At 41.6% G+C, this 25,293-nt stretch overlaps 2 protein-coding genes across 3 annotated transcripts in view; both read left to right on the top strand.

The window, feature by feature from the left end:
* Window positions 1-25,293, top strand: part of pofut4 (protein O-fucosyltransferase 4) — a 327,876-nt gene that overhangs the window by 203,668 nt on the left and 98,915 nt on the right. The gene's annotated exons all lie outside the window — the stretch shown is intronic.
* nlgn3a (neuroligin 3a) overlaps window positions 1-25,293 on the top strand; it is a 171,574-nt gene that overhangs the window by 87,880 nt on the left and 58,401 nt on the right. For both annotated transcript variants that reach the window (XM_079556764.1, XM_079556765.1), the window contains one exon: window positions 15,389-15,574. In XM_079556764.1, the coding sequence (XP_079412890.1) occupies window positions 15,389-15,574 (186 nt within the window). The remainder of the gene's footprint in view (window positions 1-15,388; window positions 15,575-25,293) is intronic.

Raw genomic sequence — 25,293 nt, 5'->3', positions numbered from 1 at the left:
AAATAAGCAATTAACACTATTAAAAGAAAATGACTTCTTATACTTTAAAACAAAAGTACATCTAATGCACTTATGGCAGGAATTCTTGCCCAAACTAGTTTTACTTCAAATACTATTGTATGTGATATGTGTTAATCTGTTAATCTATTACATATCTTTTATTTTATTTTGTTAGCTTTACTGTGTCATTTCTTGAAAACTGTCTGAGAAATAAAGTGGATTTTATTTTATGTTTTACTTTATTCTGGAGAATGTAAACAATATATATATATATATATAAATATATACAAAATGCATTTCAAATGGCACTAATGGGACATATCCGACTGACGAGTTAAAGAAAAACGAAGTAACTTGTTTACTTTTATAAATCCTTTCCATAGTCACTCTGGGAGTAATACAAGTGTTAATGGGATGATTGGGGCGGTCTTTCTTCTCCCCCTGGTGTCTCTGACCAGAAAACCGCACTTGCATTTTTCCCTGCACCGACCCTGAGATGCAATACACACTAATGGTATCATAAAGAAGAAGCTAAAAGGCTAACGGGCAAAGCTAACTGCGGGCTAGTGCCACTTTAGCAGTATTTACAGCAAAGTTTGAGTGAAAAAAAATAAAATCTCCACTGTGTCATTGAGTTGTGGCACAATGTACAATATCCCTCTGTACCTTTGTCGTTGCTGTCAGCGTATTGTTTACGGACAATTAATGAATAAAAAAAAACGCAACATGCTACGACACCTGCAGTGGCGCTTATGGCCTCCAGGGGCATGACTTACTTAGTTCTGCTTTAAGTGGTGTCTCATATACAGTATAATTTGTATATTCTGTTAATTACAAATTCAGAAAGTGCTTGAACAATGTATACAATGTATTCTGATTTTGAGTAGCTCAGATAAGATTGATGGGACACACGTTCATTTGCTTAAAATAATATAAATTAACTTGTGTGATTAAAAAAGAAAACATCAAAGGCAAGAAAAAACATTCTTGTTTCATTGGCAGTCCACATCAACTCAAAATCGTCCTAAATTGTGATTATTCAACACTTAAAATACCATTTCTTTTCCATGATTGTGTCTTCTATTGCCAGGAATAAGACATTTCTACATAAGCGCGAGCCTTCTTTTAAATGTTTAGATGGGAAAAGAAATACACTTTTGATGTTCTCAAATACCTAAGTTGTTAGTGCAGGCTTTTTATCCCATCACATTGCTTCCTCTGATGGGCAGGCTACATTAGCGTTGTTGATGAGCCATATAAGATTTATCTGTCATTTAATCAAATATCCCCAAGGTCCTTACCCTTAATCAAATTGTCAATCAAAGACAATTTTCTCCAATGATGAAAAGTCCGTGTTCATAGAGTGACTGTCCTGTCTTCCTGCAGACTCTCAGGTGTACAGTAGTGGCCTTTGGGGCGTGTGGTACAAAGCTTGTGTGACATTTTATCTCGGGGTAGCTCCTGTGGGGCCCCGGCCACGCTGTCGAACTGTCAGGCAGATTTCAGCGCGATTTGGAGGAAGAGGGGGACGTAGGCCAAACAAACACAGCCCTGGCACAATCTCCAATCGGCGAGCTGCGGAGATGAGCGCGTAGAGGCTTCCCCCGGGACCCAAGGAGAGGAGATGAAAAGGCAAGCCAGATCTAACCTTTTGCTGTTGCTGCGTCTTTTTTTTTTGGGGTGCGAGATTAAAAGCGAGAACAGTGAAGTGGAGCAAAAGACGAAACCGTTATTTAATGCTTTGAACCTCAATTGTTTGGTAAAAAAAAAAATAAGACGAATAGGATCATTCTTAGACGCGTGTGTCTTTTTTGTATAGGGTCTTTGTGTTACACGTGACAATGCAGAGCCGGTGCATTGTGGAAGCATTATAGTGATCACTATTTCAAAAGGGCTTTCATCCATTTTTCATTTGTTCTGAGGGCGAGAGAACAGGAATGTTTCAACAACAAAGGGATGTGTGAGACCTCGCACCATTCCAAGAGACATGCTAAAGTCAATTTAAAGGACGCATGTTCCTTTCACACTGGAAAAATGCTCAAAATTTATGACTGGAACGTCAGACTTCTCAGTAGGTGTCGTGTTAGAGATTTTCAAGCAACGTCGACCGGATTGAGGTTGATTGAGGTCGTTTTGCCTTTTATTTTTATTTTTATGTTACAATTTCCCATATACATAGCCTATAGGGAGAAATAGTGACTCTGTGGGAAAATTCAACACCTTGTTGCTTAACCCCTTAACCCCCACATGAACTGAGCACATTTTCTCCTGTATGATTTTACCCAAATCTAAAAGCAAAAAAACTGGCAAAAGAGCGACAAAAACACAAGACTAAAGAGTGATGAAAACCCAACAAAAATAAGATCAAAAATTGACAAAAACATGTCAAAAAGCGATTAAAAAAGAGGAAAACACAAAAAAAACAATTCCAAAAAATGTGCAGGAAAAGCAATAATAACAAAGCAACAAAAACACGGCTAAAGAGCGATGAAAAAGCCAAAAAAAATCAACAAGAAAGCCACGCAAGAGTGACAAAAAAAGCGATGAAAAAGTGACCAAAACACGACCAAAAAACTTCCAAAACACCACAAAAAAACTATAAAAACACGACAAAAAAACTACTAAAAGACGACAACAAACTTCCAAAACACAACAAAAAAACTACAAAAATACAACAAAAAAACTACCAAAACATGACACAAAAACTTCCAAAACACCACAAAAAATTTACCAAAACCCGTCAAAAAATTTACCAAACCACGACAACAAAACACGGCACTAAAACTACCAAAACACCACAAAAAACTGCCAAAACATGACACTAAAACTACCAAAACACGACACTAAAACTACCAAAACACGAAAGCAAAACTACCAAAACACGACAACAAAACACGACAAAAAAACGACTAAAACACGACAAAAAAACGACCAAAACATGACAAAACGCTTAAAAAACTAAGTTACTATCAGTTTTGTAGGTCTTAGCTTTCAAATGAGGCGTTACTCTGGCCTATAGGCTGTAAGCTCTCCAGTCCAGAAGCTTTTAGATTTGGGTAAAACTGAACTGGAGAAAAAGCACTCGGTTAAAGCAGGGGGTATGAAAGTAGCCAACTATTTGCTTACACATGGCGGTATATTAAAGAAAGCAGACTGGCCCGAAATCTGATCAAATAAACGAGTTTTGCCTGCAGCGTCTCCCCTCGATCTAAACTATGCATGTCTCCAGCCTGTTATCCGTTCACTCATTATCATTCCAATAATCAGCCAACGCGTCAGTCTTTATCCGCTGCACTGGCCAATGTGAACTGGCAGAGACGGACCCTGTGTTTATGAGCCGCGCACTGGCCACTGCCCATGTGTTTTCCCACAATATCGATTTGATGAAGTGCCGGCATGATGGCAATATGAGCAATTATTTGGGCCGACGGTAATGGCGTCCATTTGCTCGGTGATGCGGACAAAAAGTGGTTGCAGCCTTCACAGCTCTGACAAAGTGGACTCAGGTATAAAAAGGTCTTACAACTCTCCAAGGCGTTTACACTCCTGTTTCCCACTACATCCTGTTAACGAAAGGGAACGAGGCTTATTTTTAACTGTCTGTCACCAATAAAAGAAAGCGTTTAGTCCCGGACCGAAGCACGTATATGGCTCCCCCGCGGTAGCTGAACTTTGCCACCGAGCAACTTCACTGTACTGACACCACTTTAGCCCCACCATCACTACAACTTATTGTCTCCCATTTACTTTTCATTGGATACGGGATGGTGTCGTGCGCAGGATGACTTCACTGGGAGAAGGCCAGGCTGTGTAGAGTTGAAATGGGCCACGGACTGCGCAGCGGAGAGCTAAGTTGGGGATTTAAGGCAGGTCTCCGGAGGATGCAGACCGAGTTTGAGCTTAACATCAGTGGTGGGTTCTCTTCATCTGCCCGGGAACAGCATCAGAGGGTTAATGTAAGATGGTATAACAGGAAAAGAGTGGGGGAACTCTCTTAATTACTTCCCCTCATTTGCCCCAAGATAACTGACTGACGGTGAAGCGGAAACAAAAAAGACATTTGTGTCTTATTAGAGTTATAGATGGAGCTTTAGCGATGTCATTGGAAGAAACTGCTGACGAGGAAATTTAAAATGCAAATGAGAGCATATGCAGAAGGAAGAGGCGTCTGGATCTCAGGTAAGTATTGTGGCTAACATGCTGATCTACTGGCTTAATTCGTTTGTTTTTGGCTTAAAGCTGCACTACTTGAATCAAACCGTGAAAATTAGGTAGTTTAGAGAAATCTCTCTCAATCGTTGCCTAAATGTGTCTCACAGACCCTCTGCACATCCCGATTGTCCACTTGAGTTAATCAGAAGCTCATCTTGGGTCGCTGCTCATAGGAAGACAGAGTTGAGACGTGAACAGGGCAGACCACCAATGCTCTGACTATAGATCTATGGTGCAAAAAGAGGTTCAGTATACAAGAAAATAAATTGCTTACCACAGCTTTAAAGCAGTACTAAGTGACTCATGCCCCCAGAGGCCACAGGTACCACTGCAGGTGTCATTGCATGTTGCGTTTTTTTTTACTCATTAATTGTCTTTAAGAGTAAATACTACACTGACAGAAAAGACAAAGGGAGAGAGGGGTATTGTGCATCCAATTACACAATGGAGATCTTTTTTTTTTTCACTCAAACTTGGCGCTAGCCCGCAGTTAGCTTTGTCCCGTTAGCCTGTTTTCTTCCTGCTTCTTCTCCGTGATTCGTTTAGTGCGTGTTGCGCCTCCGACCCGAAGCAGGGAAAGTTGCAAGGGCGGTTTTCTTATCAGAGACACCGGGGGAGATGAAAGACCCCCCAATCATCCCATCAACACTTGTATTACCCCCCAGAGGGACTACGAAAAGGATTTATTAAGGTAAACAAGTTACTTATATTAAAGATTACTCATATAAAAAAAAAACACAATTTTACTATTACATTTTTCAACAAACTTGAAAAGAACTTGCTCTGTGCTACCACGACTGTCTGTCACTTATTTGATTTCAGCTTCTGCCGTTAACATCGGGTTTAAAAATGCCATTAAACGACCTTGCACCTATGTTCAGTCACCCCGCTTGTTAGAGGCCTTCTGTATAGGAGAGGGCACACAGGGGGCGGGCCTGTTTGCGCCTAAGGCTTATTTGTGCATACGTGTGTAACCTGCAGATGGAGCGTAGACGGCCGGTGTGTGAGGAACTAATTGAAATGAGAGGCGAAGTGCGAGTCTCAGCCAACATGGCCGCTCCATTTGTCAGGGTGACATCACTGCGCTCACACCCCATCCATCTCGGCCCGGCGCCACACAGCCATGCTCCTCCTGGTGATTAATATCCATACCCCTGCGCGGGATACTGCATGCACCCGCCCTACCGCGGTTGGTACACTGCTACTGCTGCTGCTGCTGCTGCTGCTACTGCTGCTCACAAGCACAAACAAACAAATGCACACTTGGCTGGAAGCTTCTCTAACAAACACGGACAAAGCGCAGTCACTGAGTTTACACAGTTGTGAACTGGTGGCCCCCTGCCCACACGAGCACCCATAAGAAGGTTCTCTGTGCAATTTGCATGGCCTAGTTTTCAGGAGGGTGGCAAAATAGACCACTCTGCACAGGTCATAAGTCGTCCTTTGTACATGATTATTTTTGCAAATAAATATTAAATAAATTGACTTTAAGGTTGCTGTTGATATAGAAGCGCTGAAAAAGCAGGCGGAAAGAAGGAAGAGAGAATGACTGTGATTAATGGGTGGAAAGAATAGAAAACAAGCAGTTGGCAATAGTTGAACTCGACTATTGCCAACGTATAATTCGAAAATTCTAATCAAGATCTGTGCTTTTATAGGTACATTAAAAACTCATATGTCAACCTAAAAATTGGCACTGTTTGCGAACTTGTAGTTTCAATTCTCATGGGAAAAAACAACTAACAATGTGACATTTTGACACATACTGCAACTTATAAAATAAAAGCAACTCCAGATTGCCACTCATGTCACAGATGCCACAATATGGAGCCAGAAGTTACACAAACACAAAGCAAATCTAACAGAAACACAGTGAGGTTCAATCTCAAGATAACAGAGGTTAATCAGACTGTTAAGCAACAAAACAACACAGCTTTTAGACTGATGTCATGTATGTTTTATTACAAATTTGGCTCATTATTGTAAGTCAGTAAAATGTGAGTCGTTCTTATAAAGTCCTCTAAAGGCTGACCTCTCCCCCTCCCCGCTCCCCCGATGTGCTGTTGATAACATGCTCTAATCTCACAACACTAGGCTTTTTACAGTCTTCACAGACTACACTGTATGCAGTGGGGGTTATACTTTGAAAACAGCTATGTGTTGTTTTAATTGCCAAATATTGTTGTACTTAAACCACTGATTTATTTAATGTCTGGCAATAATGATGCAATAGATATACTAGAGGGAAGAGGAGAAACGCACACCAAAAGTGTTAACCGAGGTGCAGAAGGAAAATTATCAAAAATAAAAAAAACAGCATCGCACACTCATAGCCGATGTCAAAAAGTGGATTTATTCAAGATTACGTTTCGGCATAGCCTTCTTCAGATCATTTCTTTTTTCTTTTTGGAACCACAGTGCATGTGGAGTGGACCAGCCCATGTGGAGGCCTCCAGATTGATGGGTACCACCCACCATTTGGAGAAAATTTAAGCCACCTAAACGTAATCTTGAATAAATCCACTTTTTGACGCTCTATTGCATTTATACAATTATAGATATCTGGCAAAGTATATCATTATGTATGTTCTATTGTTGCCAAATCCATATTTAAGATATACACATATATCACTAGATAACAACACTGTTTCCCAGGATATGCCATCCCCAGATTTCACATCTGTCAGAGAATGGGGACTATCTTTCATAAAGGCTCAACCTGTGTTGAATTTCTCACAGTGTGGAACAAAAATGCAGCTTAACCTCACATGGTCCACAAACATCAGGGGCAGCTTCTGTGGAGCACAGCTCTACACCAGATGTGACATGTGAGATACCACACACACTTGAATCTAAAAGCATTTCCTTGTTTTTGGCAGGCCATTGTCTGCACTGTCCACTGCACTCTTGAAACAAAAGGACGCAAAAAGCCGGAGGGTAATAGCACGTGGGGGCACAGCAAAGTTAAGTGCGGTTCAAAAGCACCATAGCGCAGGGCAGAGCTGCTAGAGGTGAAGGAGAGAGAGTGGACTGCTGCTGCCGCTCATGTGATGTGATTGATTGAATGGCTCTCAGATGCCAGGGGTCATGCATATGCAAACTGCTCATTTGTAGTTACTGCCAGGGCTGCTGTCCCAAAGACCTTGAATAGGCCAGAGCAGGACACATCATACAATCAGATTAGGAACCCTGGAGCCACACAGAGCAATGCACCACATGCGTAATTCACACGTCAGACGTACAGTATCTGTTACCCATTAGCTGCTGGCCGTCTTCTATCCATGAAACAGATCTGGGTGGCCTAGTGTCACTGTTTGATACTCTGAGTCTGTTATGTGACTGAAGCACTCAGGACTTGAGCCCTGAACTCTCAGAGGAGGCACCTGTGAGAGTGCTTGAAAGCTGTTTGAACATTGCTTTGTGTGAGCGATAAAGCCCCTGAACCATTGAACTATTGGGTTGCCATCCGACATCTTGTAATAGTTTCCTCAATTTTTGATGAGTGATGAGGCCAGCAGGATCCAGGGACTTATGCATAAATTTCCTTTCAGTGTTTCCTGTCTGATTTCTCTCTCATGTTCTGTTCATTCACGGGGAGGTGACGGCCTGTGAAGCTCTGGGAGAGAAGCATGTTCGAATTGTAAATGATGTACTGTGTAGAGCCTCTCATAAAGGGGCTCTCTTGTCCGTGGCGACCCCTCTCCCCTCATCTCTCTGTGTTTCTCTGTTTGTCCCTGCAGTCTCCTGGTTTCACATCATACTTTGGCGTTTGGGCTCAGAGCTGTAAACAGGATAGAATATCCAGGGGCCAGGTCGCTATTATACGGTTTCTTTTCACAATCTTAGAACTTCCTCCTTCTGCAGCCTGTGCTCATTATGCCAACAAGTCCCTTCTGTTCTACTTTGTCTGTAGTGCTCAGATGTGGAAATAATTGTAGTGTACCAATGATTTGTGGGGTGGGGGGGCTTGAATGTCATAAAAAAGACTGAACAATGTGCTAATGAAGTGGACGGGATAGGGATGACTTTATTCCCCCATTGAAAATTGGTTTTATATTGCTAGATGCTGTACCCCCATTGTTACATTATGGAGTTCAACTGGCTAAAATGAGTGTGAATCTTGTGGGAACGTGTCCCAGAGCGGATCATGGACCTTCGGGTGCTGCCCAGGGTGAACCTCACACACTGAGCCTTTATGTGTCAGTGTGAGAGGTGGCCACTTCCCTCCTCTACTTCTCATCCACACCCCAGAGGATGCCATTCAGCCCGGGCCTGGCTTTGGGGAGGGAGGCGGCTCGGGAGGGGGGAAGCTCGGTCTCTTTTGTCGAGGCTGTGACTGTGTGGGTCTTTTATTTCCCCAGAGAAGAGAGAAGAAGGAGAGAGAGGAGTTTGGACACAGACAGCCTTGTTAACCCGGACCCCTAACGAGAGAGAGAGGATGAGAGTGGAGAGTCACAGCAAAACGGCAAATAAAAGCATTGGGTTTAGTGAGGAAGCCAGAAAACTTTCAACCTCTTACGTCATCGGTCTGGTCTTAAAGCCAACTCCCTCCGCGCCCGCTCTCTGCCTCTGTCCACATGTACACTCCATAACGAGCTCAGACATTCCCACTTATTTGAGTCGCGCTTACAGGGGTAATGGTGCTGGTGCACAGGATTCTGGTATTTTCTTTTCAAATATCTAAGTCTATATATGGTCAATTTCTCAACATGTTTTCTTTCCAGTTAAAGGCGCACTTTAACCTTTTTTTTCTTAAGACCTGAGATGTAGAAATAGTGATTAATGGCGATCAATCAAAATGGCCAGGGTGAGGATATGAAGTGCTAAATTGAGTTGGCTAACACTGTATTTTACACTACTCTTGATACACTGTTACCAAATGTAGTACAATGTAATGTGCTCTGCAACAATGTGTAATAACTTGTACCTTGGGGTTAGATACACAATGGAATAATATGTATAGACGGACTTCAAACATGTTAAAATTATGTATTTTCCTCCCCCTACATGTTCCAGCAATGTCCTAAAGTGTAAAATGAGTCCGGACCTGTTCACCATAACTGCCGATAAAATCCTTACACACATTATGACAACCATCATCAGACAGTTGTGAACATGCATCTTAGAAAAGTATTTTTGTTCTAGGGTAAGCACATGAATTTCATTCTGAATGAAACATTCAACGCTCTAGACTGACACTGTTCCAACGCAGACTTGCCATTCATTTGGCCTCTGTTGGTTGCTGCGTTGTTGCTATGCTGTGACATCACACACATTTGCTCTGTTGAGATTAGGATTGGGTCCTTAATTCTCCAAATTCCAGTAGTCTAACAGGAAAACGATGGAGATATTAAAAATATTCTGACACCACAATGTGTGGTATTTAGTGACCTAGAAGAAAACAAAGCTGACTCTGATCCATCATAAGGGAAACAGACATTACATTGGGCCCCAGAATTGGTAGTGCCAGCGTTCCCCTCCCTTTTCCTTATACACACATTTCATTATGCGTAAGAGATGTCCGGGTTCTGAAGCGATCATTATCACCACCTCTTTTGGCTCTGGCGTATTGGAAACAGACATTTAAATCACAATCAATAAAGCCATATCAATGCAGAGGGGAAACACCTAGGCGTAGAGTTTGGACAGAGACAGTGGCACGCTTATTGACAAAAAGAGCATCGATACTGGAAAATGTAACACGTGGCAGCGCGCATGGAGGAATTACCTTTTTTTTGTCTCTGTATTTGTGATGCAACGCTCCTGGCACAACAACAGCAGCACGCAGACAAAGGCTATGTCAGGCTGTATAAATTAAGGAGTGCTGAGGTGACACGGGGCAGAGGCACATACACTGTGTATCATCTGCTGCACAAGGACGATACAAGGTGACATACAGCGACCCAACCGGACATGACCGAGAAGCCTCTCCGCCGCGGCACACAGACTGAAGATATGCCCATATACTAGCACATGTTGATATAATAACTCTTATGACCTTGTTTCGTGCTGAAGGCAGCTTGTGTTCATTTTATAAACCACTACTTTATTCATTTTTAAATCCAGTTTCATCATAGCATCTCAGGTTATTTCAGTTTTTGACATTGTGTGGCAACATGTTAGATTACCTTGGCTTTCTCTTGTTTGGCTGAGGTTATCGCTAAGGTCACCCCGCAAAACCACTTAATAGTTCCTCAACTTGTGGATGCCATTTTGTTTTTTTTATTGCCAAATCCTCCTTCACTGACAACAAACAATAATTAACCCAAAGTAGTGCTAATTAATTTATGCACAATGTTTGAGTAAAAAATAATTTATGTTTGTTGATTTTTACTTTTTATGATTCATCATCGCCAACGAGGACACTCTTAAATTGTGGTAGTTAATTGCCCTGAACAATTACGAACATAGCAGCGATGATGGATGCGGCATTATTGATAATAACATAAACACTTACTGCTGTGAAATGCAGTGGCGCAGCTGTGGCCGATAGTGGAGTTACAGCTATTCGCCGCCCTGTTCGGATGTGGAGAGCCGACCGGGATCTGGAAAACCTTCACCTTCAGAAGACAGGGCTGTGAGCGCAAACGCAGCAGACTGATAAAACATCGTTTCATTCACCGCGGTATATTTTCTCCACTTGTTAAACGCGTCTGAGAAATCGAAAGAGTCCTGATCACGACCCAATCACCATTTTCACACCGGCGAAAAGAGCAATATGAAGGTAAAGGTATACATAGCCAAGCATAAAAACAATTACTTTGCTATCTTAATTGCTTTCCAAAGAAAATACTTTCTGTCACCTTTCCAATTAAAACATATCCAGCGGCTATATGTGATGTATTTTTAAATGACGCCTGCAGCAGGTCTTGTTGTCTAAGATAGGATTGGGTTTTGCCGGCACAATTTAATGACCGCTTTCTTTTATATATGCAAAAAGGACTCACACAAGCAACAGTCACGTCGGGACAGGCTATTTGCATTACTTTAAAGGTAAATGACTATAGCAAATGGAAACTGTTAGTATTTTTGCATAAATATAGTTTATTTACAAACAAATCCTTTTAAAAACTCACAAAGGTGAAAAGGCTCTGCAGAAGCATGAGAATATAACGTTTTCTTTACGCAGATAAGCATTGTAAGTAAATAGTCATGGAAAAATATACTGCAGTCTTAGTAATGTCAGAGTGGGATTCAGGGCGGAATCTTCTCTGTTCACTTCAGATCATATTATCATAGGACTAATCACTGACTCCCATATTAGAAGTATGTATACATGCTCAGGATGGGATGATAGACAATAATATTGTTAATCGCGATAAAACATGCGGTACTTAATAGACACAAACGGCATCTCGTCATAGAAGGGGGCGTGGCTTTGCAGCGGGGGAAAATAGAATCTTTAGAGAAACACAATTTTCCACAGTTTTATGCCATTTTCTGGTGGAATATGAACTTATTTATCACACATAAATAAAGTCAAGGGTGAATCGGGCCGGATTGGATGCTAACATGTAGCATCAAGTTGGCATTCTCCGTTATGTATTTATGGGCTGCTGAACCACTTTGCTCCTCCCCATGTCTGTGTATCTTTATTCAGTAGAAAACTATATACATAATTCAGTACAGTAGTTGTTGAATAATTAGAGAAAGTTACAATTTTTCTCCAAATTGTTTCAGTTTTCAAACATGACCATATATGGGCGATTCCAGAGATGCCGTCTGTATCTATCGACCGACACATTTTTTGATTATCGTGCTAGAAGATAACCGCTAAATCCGCCAGACAACCACTGTCGGTAACTCTACCGGGAGTGGGTACGTCTCCATGGAGATGTGACTAAAGTCAGCAGTATTTAAGATTTCAGTAGGTCAGTTCCTCAACCAAATCCCACTGCAGAAGTAGTATTTCCTGTGTCGAGCTGCTCATTAGCTTTGAATACTTACTTTATGTCTCACTCAATATGATTTACAGCACACAGTGAAGAGGAATATTTAACAATTGCCGAATCCCCATCATTTCTTTAAACCATAGGCAAATATTGTGATAATATCGTGAATAGCAATTATTTTGGGCAATCGTGACCCCACATTTCATTAGCAACCCTAATTCATGCATATAAAGACAATTCAGTGAAATAGTGAAAGAAATGAGCATTCACTTTCAAGATTTGGTCATATTTTAGACTACTGTACTGTACTGTAAAGAAAAACCAAATATGACTTTCTACTCTGGAAAACCATTGATTTTTGCAAATGCTTTATCATTCAAGGACAGTCACTCTAATGCCCGAAAGATGCTTGTCCTTCAGTGATGACCCAGTGCCCGTTGGAGAACCCAAAGTTTCCCACCCTCTGTCTGTCTGCGTGCCTCTGTGGGGCCTCTGTGCGTTCTCCGTGTGTGTCATCATGAGGGAGGCGTCAGAGGGAGACCATCTGTTGAACAATTTGTCTCAGCTTTGCCTCATCTCCTGTTTCCCTATTGCCCGATTCATTTTTTTATCGGGTTCTAAGCGTTCTGCAGGTAAAGCGGTGACACAGAGTGGCACAACTGCTGCTATCTATATGAAAAAAAATATCCAGTAATTATATCTTGAATGGCAGCAAAGTTGGCATACAGTGCAAAGGACATTTGGTTTGCCTGACACACTCCACAAAACAGATAATGAGGCCGCAGTGGGGAGCAGCATGTGGTTTTCGAAAATGTTTGTTTATCTTTGATTGGAATTGGCAAATATAGCTTATGTGCAAAAGCAAAATCTGGACCGTTGCACATAGCAACACTGGCATTTACCTCATTAGAGAAGTGGTTATGAAATCTTGGGTCGGGGGTCTTTAGCAGTTCAACGTTTTGTAAATGTGCTTAACCTTTTGATGAGCTTAATGTTATTTCTGATTCTAGATGGTTTAGACATAGTGTACCATAGATCCACTATAGACACTGGGATTGTGGAATCAAAACCCTTATTTCTGGGTTTTCTTTTCCAGTCCATAAAAATAAGCCCTTGTAGCCCAAACCCCGCAGACAACAACTTGATTACTAAATGCATAAATAATAGCGCAATGAATCTGCTTTTCTGACTGCACCAAACACTGTATTTACAGCGTGTCAGGAGCAGGGAAAGGATCAAGCGGAGAGGAGATGACGACCCGAAGAAATGCGTTACGTTGTTGAAAAGGTTACTTTACCACAACATGGTTCCCACCATCAAACTGCAACACAGGGAGCACGTTGAATTTAAGCTGTCGGCACCTGTACTAAACACGCTTCCATCTCCCACAAGCCCAATCCGATTGTTCACCAGCATGACTTTACATGTTTTACAAGTTTTTTGACTCCAAAGCAGAACAATTCCCAGCACATTAGCACAGCCCTTTCTCCTCTTGTCACATGATGTAGATTTCGCATAGCCATTTTCTCAAGCAACTACATTTACAAGCTACTCTAGGGGGGGCAAATGTCAAGCGCGGGGCCTTTACATTTGGCCATAATCTTGTTTACGCATTGTGCTGGTTTGGTTTACACCTGGAACAGCATGGTTCAGCTTTGATTCTTTTCTTAGTCAGCCCTCACTTTCTTCTTGTTTCTTATTCATTGCCTCAGGACATACTGCATCTTATCATTACATCGGGGCATATAGACCATGAAATAGATGTTAGAAGCCACAATTTTATGCACATTTACCCAAACACAATGCGGTGTTGGCTTCTGCAAAGTGAACATGGGAGATGGAGGCGGCAGAGAAAGTGGTGGGGGTGGGTGCCATAATGCTTAAAACATACAGCTCTTTAGCTGCCACCTTGCATGCATGTTCTCAGCCGTGATGGACATTGAGTCGACCATAGGGACAAGAGAGATTGCTGGGCTTTGATCTTCTGCAGTGACTCTCGATTACCCATCATTCACTGGGGCTCCGGAGAGAGAGAGAGAGAGAGAGAGAGGATGGTCTGTTAACTCTGATGTGCTCAGGAGAGGCCCAATACTGACGCCGTATAGCAGCAGACACACACGCGCACACAACAAGAACCAGCTGGCTTCATGTTTTTACACTGTGGAGATTATAGACCATTTCACAGGACGTTTGGAGCCAGGGTTAGTGTTCCTTTGCAAATTGTTGGTGATATATTTGTTTAAATACACAAGCACTACAACCACAAAAGTCAGAAATGGGTAGCATTAAGCTGCATGCAGACTCAAAGCTAACCTGAGTCCTACTCGCTCGAAATCAGATGCTTTGCTCATTATGTCTATATCTAATGTGAGCTTTATAGTTACTTTATACTCACGGCTACTGTCTTGAGTTTAGTGTGAGCCGGTGTTGTCCTCGGAGTAACATAATTGCGAGAGAAATACCCGACATTAACGCTAGCAGAAAGAAAGCTTTCCAGACACCAACAACATATTCAACTCACTTAGAAACTAATCAGTGATGAAAGATCGATATCATTTGCTGACATCAGAAGCCCCCCCTTTTCGGACACAAAAAGGACATGAACGCAAACCAACTGCGAACAATGACGTCACATCATCAGGGAAAAAGAGTTCCCCAGTTCTTATAGAAGCAGCATATGAGGCTCACTCTGGATTAGTGTCTCTAGTGAACCAAAACAAAAAGTCGACACTGTAAGGTCAACTTGTAGGATTTGTAATGGATACAATCACATCTTTACCTAAACACAACACAATAAAACGTATGTCAACTTTTCAATCACTTTAAAGGGTAATTGCTTAACTGAATATAATGTCAAAACCTAACCAGGCTCGGGCTTTTTGCATAAAACATGGGGCTGATTTGTCGTCAAAGAAGGACAATTCTGTATAAATGGCTCTAATCCGCTCTCTGTGTCTGTGGACTTTTCATGTGTCCCCTTGCCTTTCATTGCTGAGAGCCAATATGCTGTATCTGATGATGGGTGTTACCCGGGGAGACAGGTCATTGATTCCTCATAAGGTGTAGATGACTCCTATTTGACCAACAGCTGTGTCACATAGTAAGTCATGATTTCACAGCGCTTGTCAACCAGCGTCATGTTGTCCGGTGTGAAAGTCGCACCAGAGAAGGCAATGCCAGTGTGTGCAGTAATGCAACATTGGCAAAACATTTTACAGTATCTTACAGTATAGCGTATTATTCACTCTATATGTTAATGCTCTCTATGTTCTTGTGTGTCGTAGGATTTCTCAGTACCGGAGACCAAGCCGCCAAGGGGAACTATGGACTCCTGGACCAGATCCAGGCTCTGAGGTGGATCAGTGAAAACATTGGCTTCTTTGGGGGAGACTCTAACCGCATCACTGTGTTCGGCTCTGGGATTGGAGCTTCTTGTGTCAGCCTGCTCACCCTATCGCACCACTCAGAAGGTAAGGCTGGGGGGGGACATGGTGTTCACATGATTGTTGAGGGATTTATGGCTTTTGGGGATTCGTTCTTTCTCAGTCGATGAATCATTATTATGTACAGACCTGATAACAGAGGGAGGCATTTTGAGGAAATTAATCCAAGTTTTGTTTTTGTCCTTTGAAAAGCTTTTATGTAAATAAATCTTGGTGCCACAATTTAAGGAAGCAGGTCACACAACTGCAACGCCATATAATATTTAGAGCAAAAGCTTTCAATCTTGTTTGCTGCTTTGATGTTATGCTGATTCTTGTGTTGATTTAGTAAACGCTCATGTGGAAGCGGTGAGCAAAAGATCTGATTCGGTCACAAATGTTACATCCTTAATTAGTGTACAGTGCAGAAATCAGAACTAAGTAACTCATGCCCCCAGAGGCCATAAGCGCCACTGCAGGTGTCGTAGCATGTTGCGCTTTTTTTTTCACTCATTAATTGTTCGTTTGAGTAAATACTACGCTGACATAAAAGACAAAGGGAGGGAGAGATATTGTACATTGTGCCACAACTCAACTACACAATGGAGCTCATTTTTTCACTCAAACTTGGCTCTAAACACTGCCAAAGTGGCGCTAGCCCGCAGTTACCTTTGCCCGTTAGCCTGCTAGCTTCTTCTTCATCTTCTTCGTGACTCCATTTGTGTGTATTCCGCCTCTGACCCGGAGGCAGGGAAAGTTGCAAGGGTGGTTTTCTGGCCAGAGACACCAGGGGGAGATGAAAGACCCCCCAATCATCCCATTAAAGAGACTATACAGAGTTTAAAAATGTTAAAATGAAGTATTTTCCTCCCCATACATGTTCCAGCCATGTCCTAATGGGTAGAATGAGTCCAGACCTGTTCACCACAACTGCCTCTAAAATCCTGCACTGTCATTAAAAAAGGTTTTAATTTGGGTCCGAAGTGCCGTCATGCATGAGCTTAATATAAAAGCTGCAGTTACGTGCAAGACCTGAGGTGGCAGTAGTGAGTATAAAAATGACCAACTTGCATCTAGTCCCTTTAACACTTGTATTACCCCCAGAGGGACTACGAAAAGGATTTATTAAGGTAAACAAGCTACTTAGTTCTTCATTAACAATCATATATGCTGAATGTTTCACTTTTTTAAACTATTATTGACAGTGGAACTTACAAAATTTTACTTTATTCCTCGTCAAAATAACTACAGTCTTGGAGCCATTATGAACAACATTCACGTTCAAATATGATTTTGAACCCAGGCTGACCCCAATAACTAAAATGAGGTTGAATTTGCTGATGCCGGCGTAAGGCGTCGTGCGAATGTTCTGTTGTTTTACTGCTACATGGCTTCTTTACGTTGATTTACTGCCATGCGTTTAATTCCAAATGGCGCTTTCTCGTGTTTGCTCTGTACATGAGATAAACATCATTCATGTCCACGCTGCTTCACTGCATCATTAGATTAAGCACAGACATAGGCCCAGTTCTGTGGTAATATAACACGTCTTTATGACCACGTGAAAGTGTCAGCCCCTTGGCAACGCCGAATCCTCCTTAACCTGATGGGGCTCCACTCAGTCACGTCGTCACCCATGTGTTTAGCGGTGGCGTATTTGTGGTATTTAATTGAAAGCTGCGGTGTGAGCTTGACAGGGAATCGGGATATTGATGTAAGAGCAATCATGTATTCCCACAGTGTTTATGTGGCAATAATATTCCAAATGAAAAATCCTTACATTGGGCCACGCTTGTGTGCGCCGGGAGCATGTTAACAAGCTGCAGACACGCCGCCTCCCTTTGTAACGCTCATCATTTATTCTGCATTACAAGGATTACATTATAGGAGGCAGTGTAGCGTTAGATGGAAGGGTTTGTGCGACAAAGCCGTGGTCAGTAAAGTGTTATGAGGCCCAGTCGACAAAATCCGAGGGTTTTTGCATGATAAATGCTCGTGCAGAAATAAAAAGAGCCCACTGAAATGATGCTGGAGTAAATTAAATGCAGTATTGACTTTTTATGTATTGACAAACCTGCACAGCACTGGGCTTTAGGCAGGGTTATGGACAGTATCACATGCACATCAGACATAAAAGACACTTTCACTTTTTGTTTTTGTAATTACCGTGAGTTAACTGCATGCGCAATAGAAACGCAGGTATCAGAAAAGGAGACCCAAAAAAAATGAGGGGGCTGATATTGAGCTCATATTTTCCACAATAATCTTTTTAATAAAAATGGTTTAATCAAGGCTTAATATCTCGAAGATGCTTTTCCTGAATTGATTTCCGGAGCTTTGGTGTTTCTGAATACTTTTTTTCACATTGACCAATTTGCATCAGAGTGATACTAATTGCCTTAATTTCCACTGATGAGTGACAACTGCTTTTGGATTGATTTTTTTTTTTTGTACCATAAATGTTTTTTATTCATGCTCCATAATGCCACGCTCCGTGTAGCATGTTATTATGCTGCCACTGAAACCATCTCCTCTGCCTTCAGTAAATTGGATATTACCAGCTCTGTTTTCCCCCGGAATAGAAATGTATGCCCCACTGATGGGTTTAAAAAAAAAGGAGAACGGCAGGAAAAGTTGAGAGATCTCAGAAAATTGAAAGCGGAAGCCTCATATCACACCAGGAGCCTCACCGTGAACGCTACCAATGGCAATCAAATTTCACACAGCCTGTCTCCACGCGCAGATTGTTGTAATTATAAAAATTTAAGGCACTGGAGTGGAGGATGTGAGAGGAAATCCGAGAGAAAAAATGTATTTTTGCACCTGCTTTCTCCTCTCAATGCTGTAGATGGGTGAATGCTCCGGTTACTAAGGCAACATCATCGACAACACGGAAATCAGCATCTGGATGGGCATAGAAGTGAAAATTAAAGCGAAATTAGACACTTTGGCAGGAAGCACCCATGGTTTCATCTGGTTGTAGATGTGTGAAATATTTCTTTTTTTTCCTTTCTTTTTTTTTAATGGTACACGTCATTCAATGTGGTGATTTTCTTTCTTTTTTTTTTCTTTTACAAATATACATAGCCTACAAATTTATGTTTGAATTTAAAAAATGTTCACCCTTTTCTTCAGTTTTTGATCTGTAGATTTGATCAGCTGTAGGACAGCGATGGAGAATCAAGAAAGAGCTGGAAGGCTGATTCATTGCACTGAATTTGGCACAGTGCCAGGCTTAAGTCCTGCAGCCTTTTTAAAATGATCATTATTATTAGATCATTCAGTGGGGATTGTGCATGTTAATGAACACACACGAGACTTACATGCAAACATGCCAGATTGTAGCCTTCGATTAATTTCATCTGTTGTCACAAACACACTCATGCAGCACAATATCTACATCTTTAAAATAGTTTTGTCTCTTGGTTGGATCTCTGCTGGCTTATCTAGTTTCATTCTCATTTTCTCGCTTTATGCTTTGGTTGTTATAGTGTTGGGGTAATGTATTACAAAAGTTACGAGTTACACAAATATGTACTTTTTTTCAGGGAATTTAGCATAATACTTTCACAAAATAAGGGAGTATACAGTATACAGTATACAGAGTTAAGTTACTCAAGTTACAAGTGCATTTAAATGGTTTGTATTGATTGCACCAAATCAAGTTGGATACTGGTGTATAAGGTCTGTAATGGCGTGTCGCTAACATCGTCAAAACAAAACACAAGAGAACAGAGACTGTTGCTCGGTGGTATTATTACAATTTTCACTCAAAAGTAACTCAAAGTAACTGAAGCAGTACTATGTAATACAAAGCTGTAACTACTAATATAGAATATATTACAGTTTCAAAGTAACTTTCCCAACACTGGCCATTACCTAAGATGTCCAGCAGACATCTCTGATTGTCCAGTCTTTGGACAAAAAGAAAATGATTTAAATTAACTTTTAAAGTGACACATTGTTTGTAATAGAGGCTTAAAAATATTCTTTCTGGCACCTCCACATTGATAATCTTTGATTCTTACGTTCACCTAATGGCATCTAGCACATATGCTGATGCATATGAACGTACTTCATAATGGCTCAGGGTGGGTCAGATGATGTGTTTTAGGCTTTAAGTAAAAGTTGAATCTATGATGCAGTCGAAAGAACAGATTGTAGCACTGTAACGCAGAAGACGATGAACTGTATTTACTCAAAGCCGTATGATGTCAATCACTTCTCCAGGTATGTTTTTGACGAGGGAACAATTTTTGGCTAAAAGCTCTAAAGGAAATTTACATCACATGTCTCCTTTAATATACTAAAATAAAAAAGAAAGATAGAAAGATAGAAAGATAAGATAGAACTTTATTGATCTCATAACGGAGAAATTCACTCGCTACATCAGCTCTCAAGAACACGCAGGCAGGAAAATGTGGAATCAAAGAGGAACAGGATAATGTGCAAAAGAGTAATAGTAAATAGAGCTTTCTGATGTACAATGAGTATCAAAAAAATGAGTATAAACAAAAAAAATAGGTTAGAATATATTAAAGGTAGTATCATACAGTCAACGTAGTGCAAAGTTTACAGTCATAGTGCCGGTGATTGATAAAGTGGCACTGATGCTTCACTGTTTTCCCTGCAGGATGTTGCTGTGCCATTTCTTTATGAAAGTGTCTGAGAACAATATACTGTAGCCTATCGTCTCTGCTCGCTTTTTTCTGTGTGGAAATAAAAGCTCAAGTGTCACCACTTGCCTGGCTCGTTTTGAAATGTCGAGTATATTATGGCAGAATATGATAGGGGAGGACAGGCCTGACGCGTCCACACAAACTTCTGCGGTCGCCCGCTGCAGGATAACGAGGCCCAGGTAAAAAAGGAAAAGCTAAATCAGTGCTGACACTCTGTTGTGGAGCTCCTTGTTTTTAATGACAGTACCCTCACTACCACTGTACACAGCCTGCCATCAACGCCTGCATAGTCTCTGCTTCCAACGGCTTTTATGTCTTTTGGTGCCAGAGTGACAACTTAACTTCAGATGCCCCGCCGCCCCTGCTGAAGCCTATTTAATAATCTAGATCCTCCTATATCACTCCACCCCTCTGGCCTCTCTTCCTGATTGCCTGCTCCGTTGGCCTGGCCTCACCGGTGTCTTCGAGTGGGCGTGCCGCGGGCTTGGGTCTTGGGCTACATCCATCACCCGCCTCCCCTTCGCTCTCTCCGCTCTCCTGCTCCTCCTGCCTAGACGTCCACTTGTGTGTTTGGGATTTTCGACCTGCCCTGCCTCCTCCATCTAATCTTTTCCTGGCTGCACCCATCTGTCTCCTGGTTTTTGTGCACAGTAAAAACATGCTAACAACACAGGGTTTCTACACCAGCCTCTCTCCTTCTCCCACTCTGGATATGTGTTCCCAGTCTGCAGCGTGTGTGGTACAGTGCTATTAATGGCTGCTTGGTGTCTGTTGTGAGCAAGCAATGGAGCTGCACATCTGAGACTTTGGAAGCAGAATGGTCATTAAAAGCAGTCTCTCTCGCGGCAGGGGAGTGTTTTGGAGCCCCTTATTAGATGTTGCACAACAGTTGTGTTCCCACTGGGGGAAATGGCCATCCCTAGCTTTTGCCTTTGCTTCAAAGAGCAGCTGACAAAGTTCAGAAGCAAGCACATTAGCTGTTTCTATCTAATACAGAATGAAGATTTATCACATGGAGCGGAGAGTGTATGAATCTGCCTAAACTATACCTTTTATTAAATTTATGGACAACCCAAGGGTGATGTATTGGCTTCTTAGTGCATATATAAAATAAGCTGTCTGCATCAGTATCACCATCCACTGACGTACAAACAGGAATGTCTATTCATAGGCCGAGTCCGAGGGAAGGGCTGGTGTAGAGGCACTGAAGGTCGTTTGGTGACTTTTTCCCCCTCTTCCTGTAAGCAATCAGGATAAAAGCTCTGCTTCTGAGGAAGTGCTCCCCTTTTAATGGAACGTCTTGGACATTAAAGACAGCTAGTGTGGAGGATCCTTCATGCCAATGTCAGCTTTCATTTTTATTAAGACTTCTGGGTTATTGAGTACTATAAATATGCATGTTAAATGCCTGCCTTTTATTACAGAACGTTTTCCTGGCCTTTAAAATGCAGGACACCTCCAGCAAACAGAGAAAGTGTGAATTGTTGATGTTATGAGCATTGTGACACACAGATAATTTCACTGAAAAAAGCATTGCTGACATTATCTAAAGATCAATGTTGCCAAGACAGCTATTGAGTGAATGAAAACAACACAAGGTACTAAATAGTCTGCACTATAGAAAACTTTATTTTTTTTTAAATGATAATGTAAAACAAACTTGGGTTCATGATGACTGCTCATTTCATGGTGGCTATTCAACCAAAGCATGTCCATATGATTTGATGATTTGATACTGTGCCTTATCCTTGGCCTTATTGAGTGAGAACTGGACTGTGATTTGACGACTACAGTGATGCAGAGAAGGCTTTATGTGAGACTCTATACGCTACATTTGTCTTGTGGTTACAGCGAGCGACACTTTGGAAGAAGAAGGATAATTAGTGTGCAATAATGTAGAAGAGCACTGTCTGTGGTAAGATTAATACAATGATGTTATTTATGGTTTGTGTCATAATATTGTTGTGCTGCTACAAAAGGTGTATAGTCTTGGCAGTTGACACCATATCATTACTTTCTTGTAGATTACGGTATTACCAAAGCAGATAAAAAGATGTTATGCTCATGACAATTGTAATTATCAAGCCAGTAGGAGTAGACATACGGTTTGGTTCGAAAAAGCCTTATCTTCATACCATACCTGTTCTTGCTCATAAGTGCTTTAAATCTTGAGATTTCTTTCAGCAATCCAGTATTTTCTTTGACTCATTTTAAATCAGCCCCGGTGATTGCTCCATGGCATGTATTTAACTCCTGGACATACAGGGAGACGAAATGGCTCTGGCAACACATTTATTGGAGTTCAGATCAATCTGCTTGTGTCAATCCCGCTGATACAGTACAGGCATTACTGAGCTGCATCACCACGAGCAACAAGCGCCGCACTGACAATCATTTACCATAAACATGCAGCTTGTGAACCGCCATTTAGGTACACAAGGCACTCTTGTTCTCTGGCAGCTGGGAATTGTGTGTGTGCGTATTTGAACATCAAGACCATGTCCATGTACGCTTTATTTTTTTAATAAAATGGGACGTTTACGGGATAATACTAACACGGGAGGACGTCAGGAAAGAGGGGTAAAATACGTTGTTTCCAGGCCAACGCGGTTTGACAGCAATGATACTGTGGCAGGAAATCACAATATAGCTATAGCAATGGTAAACTAGATGGTAAACTAGAAGAGAGGTAGGGAGGGGCCATCTAGCTTTTAGATTAGATTACCGTATTTTCCGCACTATAATTCTTGTACTCCGGAGCGACTAATATGTGATTTTTTTAAAAATTCAAATATATAATTTCACATGCCGCTAGAGGGCGCTGCAGGCTAATCGAGCAGCAGAAAGAAAGCTAGGAGTGAGCGAGAAGCGGAGGCTACTCTTAGAGAAGAAAACAAAACAAAGCTAATCGCGCGCTGAAAGCTAGATGGCCACAGCTAGAGGAACAAGTTCACAAATGAGAGCTTGAAAAACATGCTGCCGGGAGAGGCTTGTCAATGGGGCAGTTACGCCTCCGTGCCCAGGTCGTTGCCAAGGCGATTGTTCAGAAGTGACACCGAGGATGAAGATTTCAATGGATTTTGTGATTTGGAGTGAGATCGAGAGTTTGGTATGTTCTTTATGCTATAGTTATCTGAACTAGTTTGTTGTTTACGCTTCACGTTGCTAGCCATCAATGTGTTACTTTTCCGTACACCTATTCAGCCTGTTGTTTTTTTCTTCATTACGCCTTTTACGCATATATGGTGCGTCTTATACTCTGGAGCGATGTATAGTCCAGAAAATACGGTAGCTTTTTTTGTTTTCTTTATTGCAGTCAGAGTAGCCTTCGCCAGTCCCTCACAAGTTTCTCGCTCACTCCAAGCTTTCTTTCCGCTGCTCGATTAGCCTGCAGTGCCTTCTCGCAGCATGTGAATTAATATATTTGATTTTTTTTTTAAAATCACATATTAGTCGCTCCGGAGTATAAGACTTATAGTGCGGAAAATACGGTAATCTAAGCTAAAAGCTTTATTTATTTGAAATGTGTGGAAATAGTTTAGTAAAACATTAAAAAAAAGATTGCAATATTCAATACGTTGATGACAGAAATCGGAGCTTATTGCCATCTTGCTGTGGAAGGGCATCCAGGGCAAAATCAAAATTCAGATCACATCTTAGCTGCTGACTTGTTCCCTCGGAAGACTCAGAAGCAAAAATGGAGGAAAAAAAGGATAAAAGGTTAAAACCATGTACTCCCCAGTGGCACATTGACAACCTTATATACGGCAGACAACAAAGCCGAATAGTCAGCGTAAATATATACATGCATTCTAGTTCCGCCAAGATGCCATCCCCGAGGTTTAATTATCGCTCCTGTCAATCGAGGCGGAAGAATACAGCACCTGACACAGCGCGTCCCCATTCTCTCATCTCACATAGGCCGTATTCACACCCTGAGATGCACCGACACCCTTCAGCTAACAGTCAAATCAAAAAGGGGGAGGGGGGGGGGGGGGAATGGAGGAGATAGTGGCGTTTTGTTGCCCCAAACAGCCAGGTAACTTTACTGAGCGGGATCGCTGAATGACTTTGACACCTCGGAAATGGGGTCTATTCAACTTTGACAATTGTCCCTGGTATTCTCGAGCTCCATTTGCACAACAATGGCGCCGAGGTTGTGTATTGAATAACATCCGCGAGCGAGACACGCTTATATGCGGCTATTTTTCACTCCGATTCCTTTGTTAGATGGTTATTAGATACCGCATATTAGAAAAGATAACTTGTAAGAGTTTTTAAATTGTCAAAGTGTTGTATTGTTGTTGTTGTTGTGTAAGCGCTGCACCTAACTGAGCAACACATACTGTATACTATGACCTTCTCGAGTCTGCATGGCTTCAGGTCTTTCTACAAGGAGACTCTCCCATGGGCCTCCTTTCACAATGGAAACCCACACATGTTATTTTCAAAGGTCACACATAGATGTGCCATCACAGTTAAAGTATTGCTGTAGAGTATGCTTCATTTACAGTCTTGTGGCCTTGTGCTCTTTTATCAGTATCTGCTGAAGAGACAATTACACCAGGCAAAACATTATGACCCCCTACATGTCTAATAATCCATACATTTGTTGCTATGTGGTATAGGTTTACCTCCTTTCAAGACAAACAACCTTCTTTTTAATTTAGTTTCCATTGGTGTGGCTTTACTTTGTGCCATTGTGGAAAATTGGCACTTATTGAAACCAACTAAAATATATCTTCCAGCTAAAATGTATGTTTGTATGTTGCAGGACTTGAAAGAAAATGGAAATTAAAAAAAAAAGAAAAAAGTAAAAGGCCTTTCTCATTTTATATGATATTGTATGAACAGAGAATAATAGCAATTTAACCAAGCAGAGCAAAAAATGAGTGGCTGTGTAGTGGTCCTGGAGTAAGGACTCGGTCAGAGAACCAGCTCGAGGTAACATCTCTGTGTCCATTTCAGTGCATGGCAGGTTCACCTCGAGCAAAATGAAGAATTGACAAATGGGCAGTGAATGGTAGCGGCAGTCCATCCAGGCAGAGCAGCCATCAGTCTCTGATCCGCACATGGACTTGAGCCTAT

This window comes from Gobius niger (assembly GCF_951799975.1).
Source record: "Gobius niger genome assembly, chromosome: 5".
In the NCBI taxonomy this organism is placed as follows: Eukaryota; Metazoa; Chordata; class Actinopteri; order Gobiiformes; family Gobiidae; genus Gobius; species Gobius niger.
Note: the sequence above shows the minus strand (reverse complement) of the source record. Positions and strands in the feature narration are given on the sequence as shown.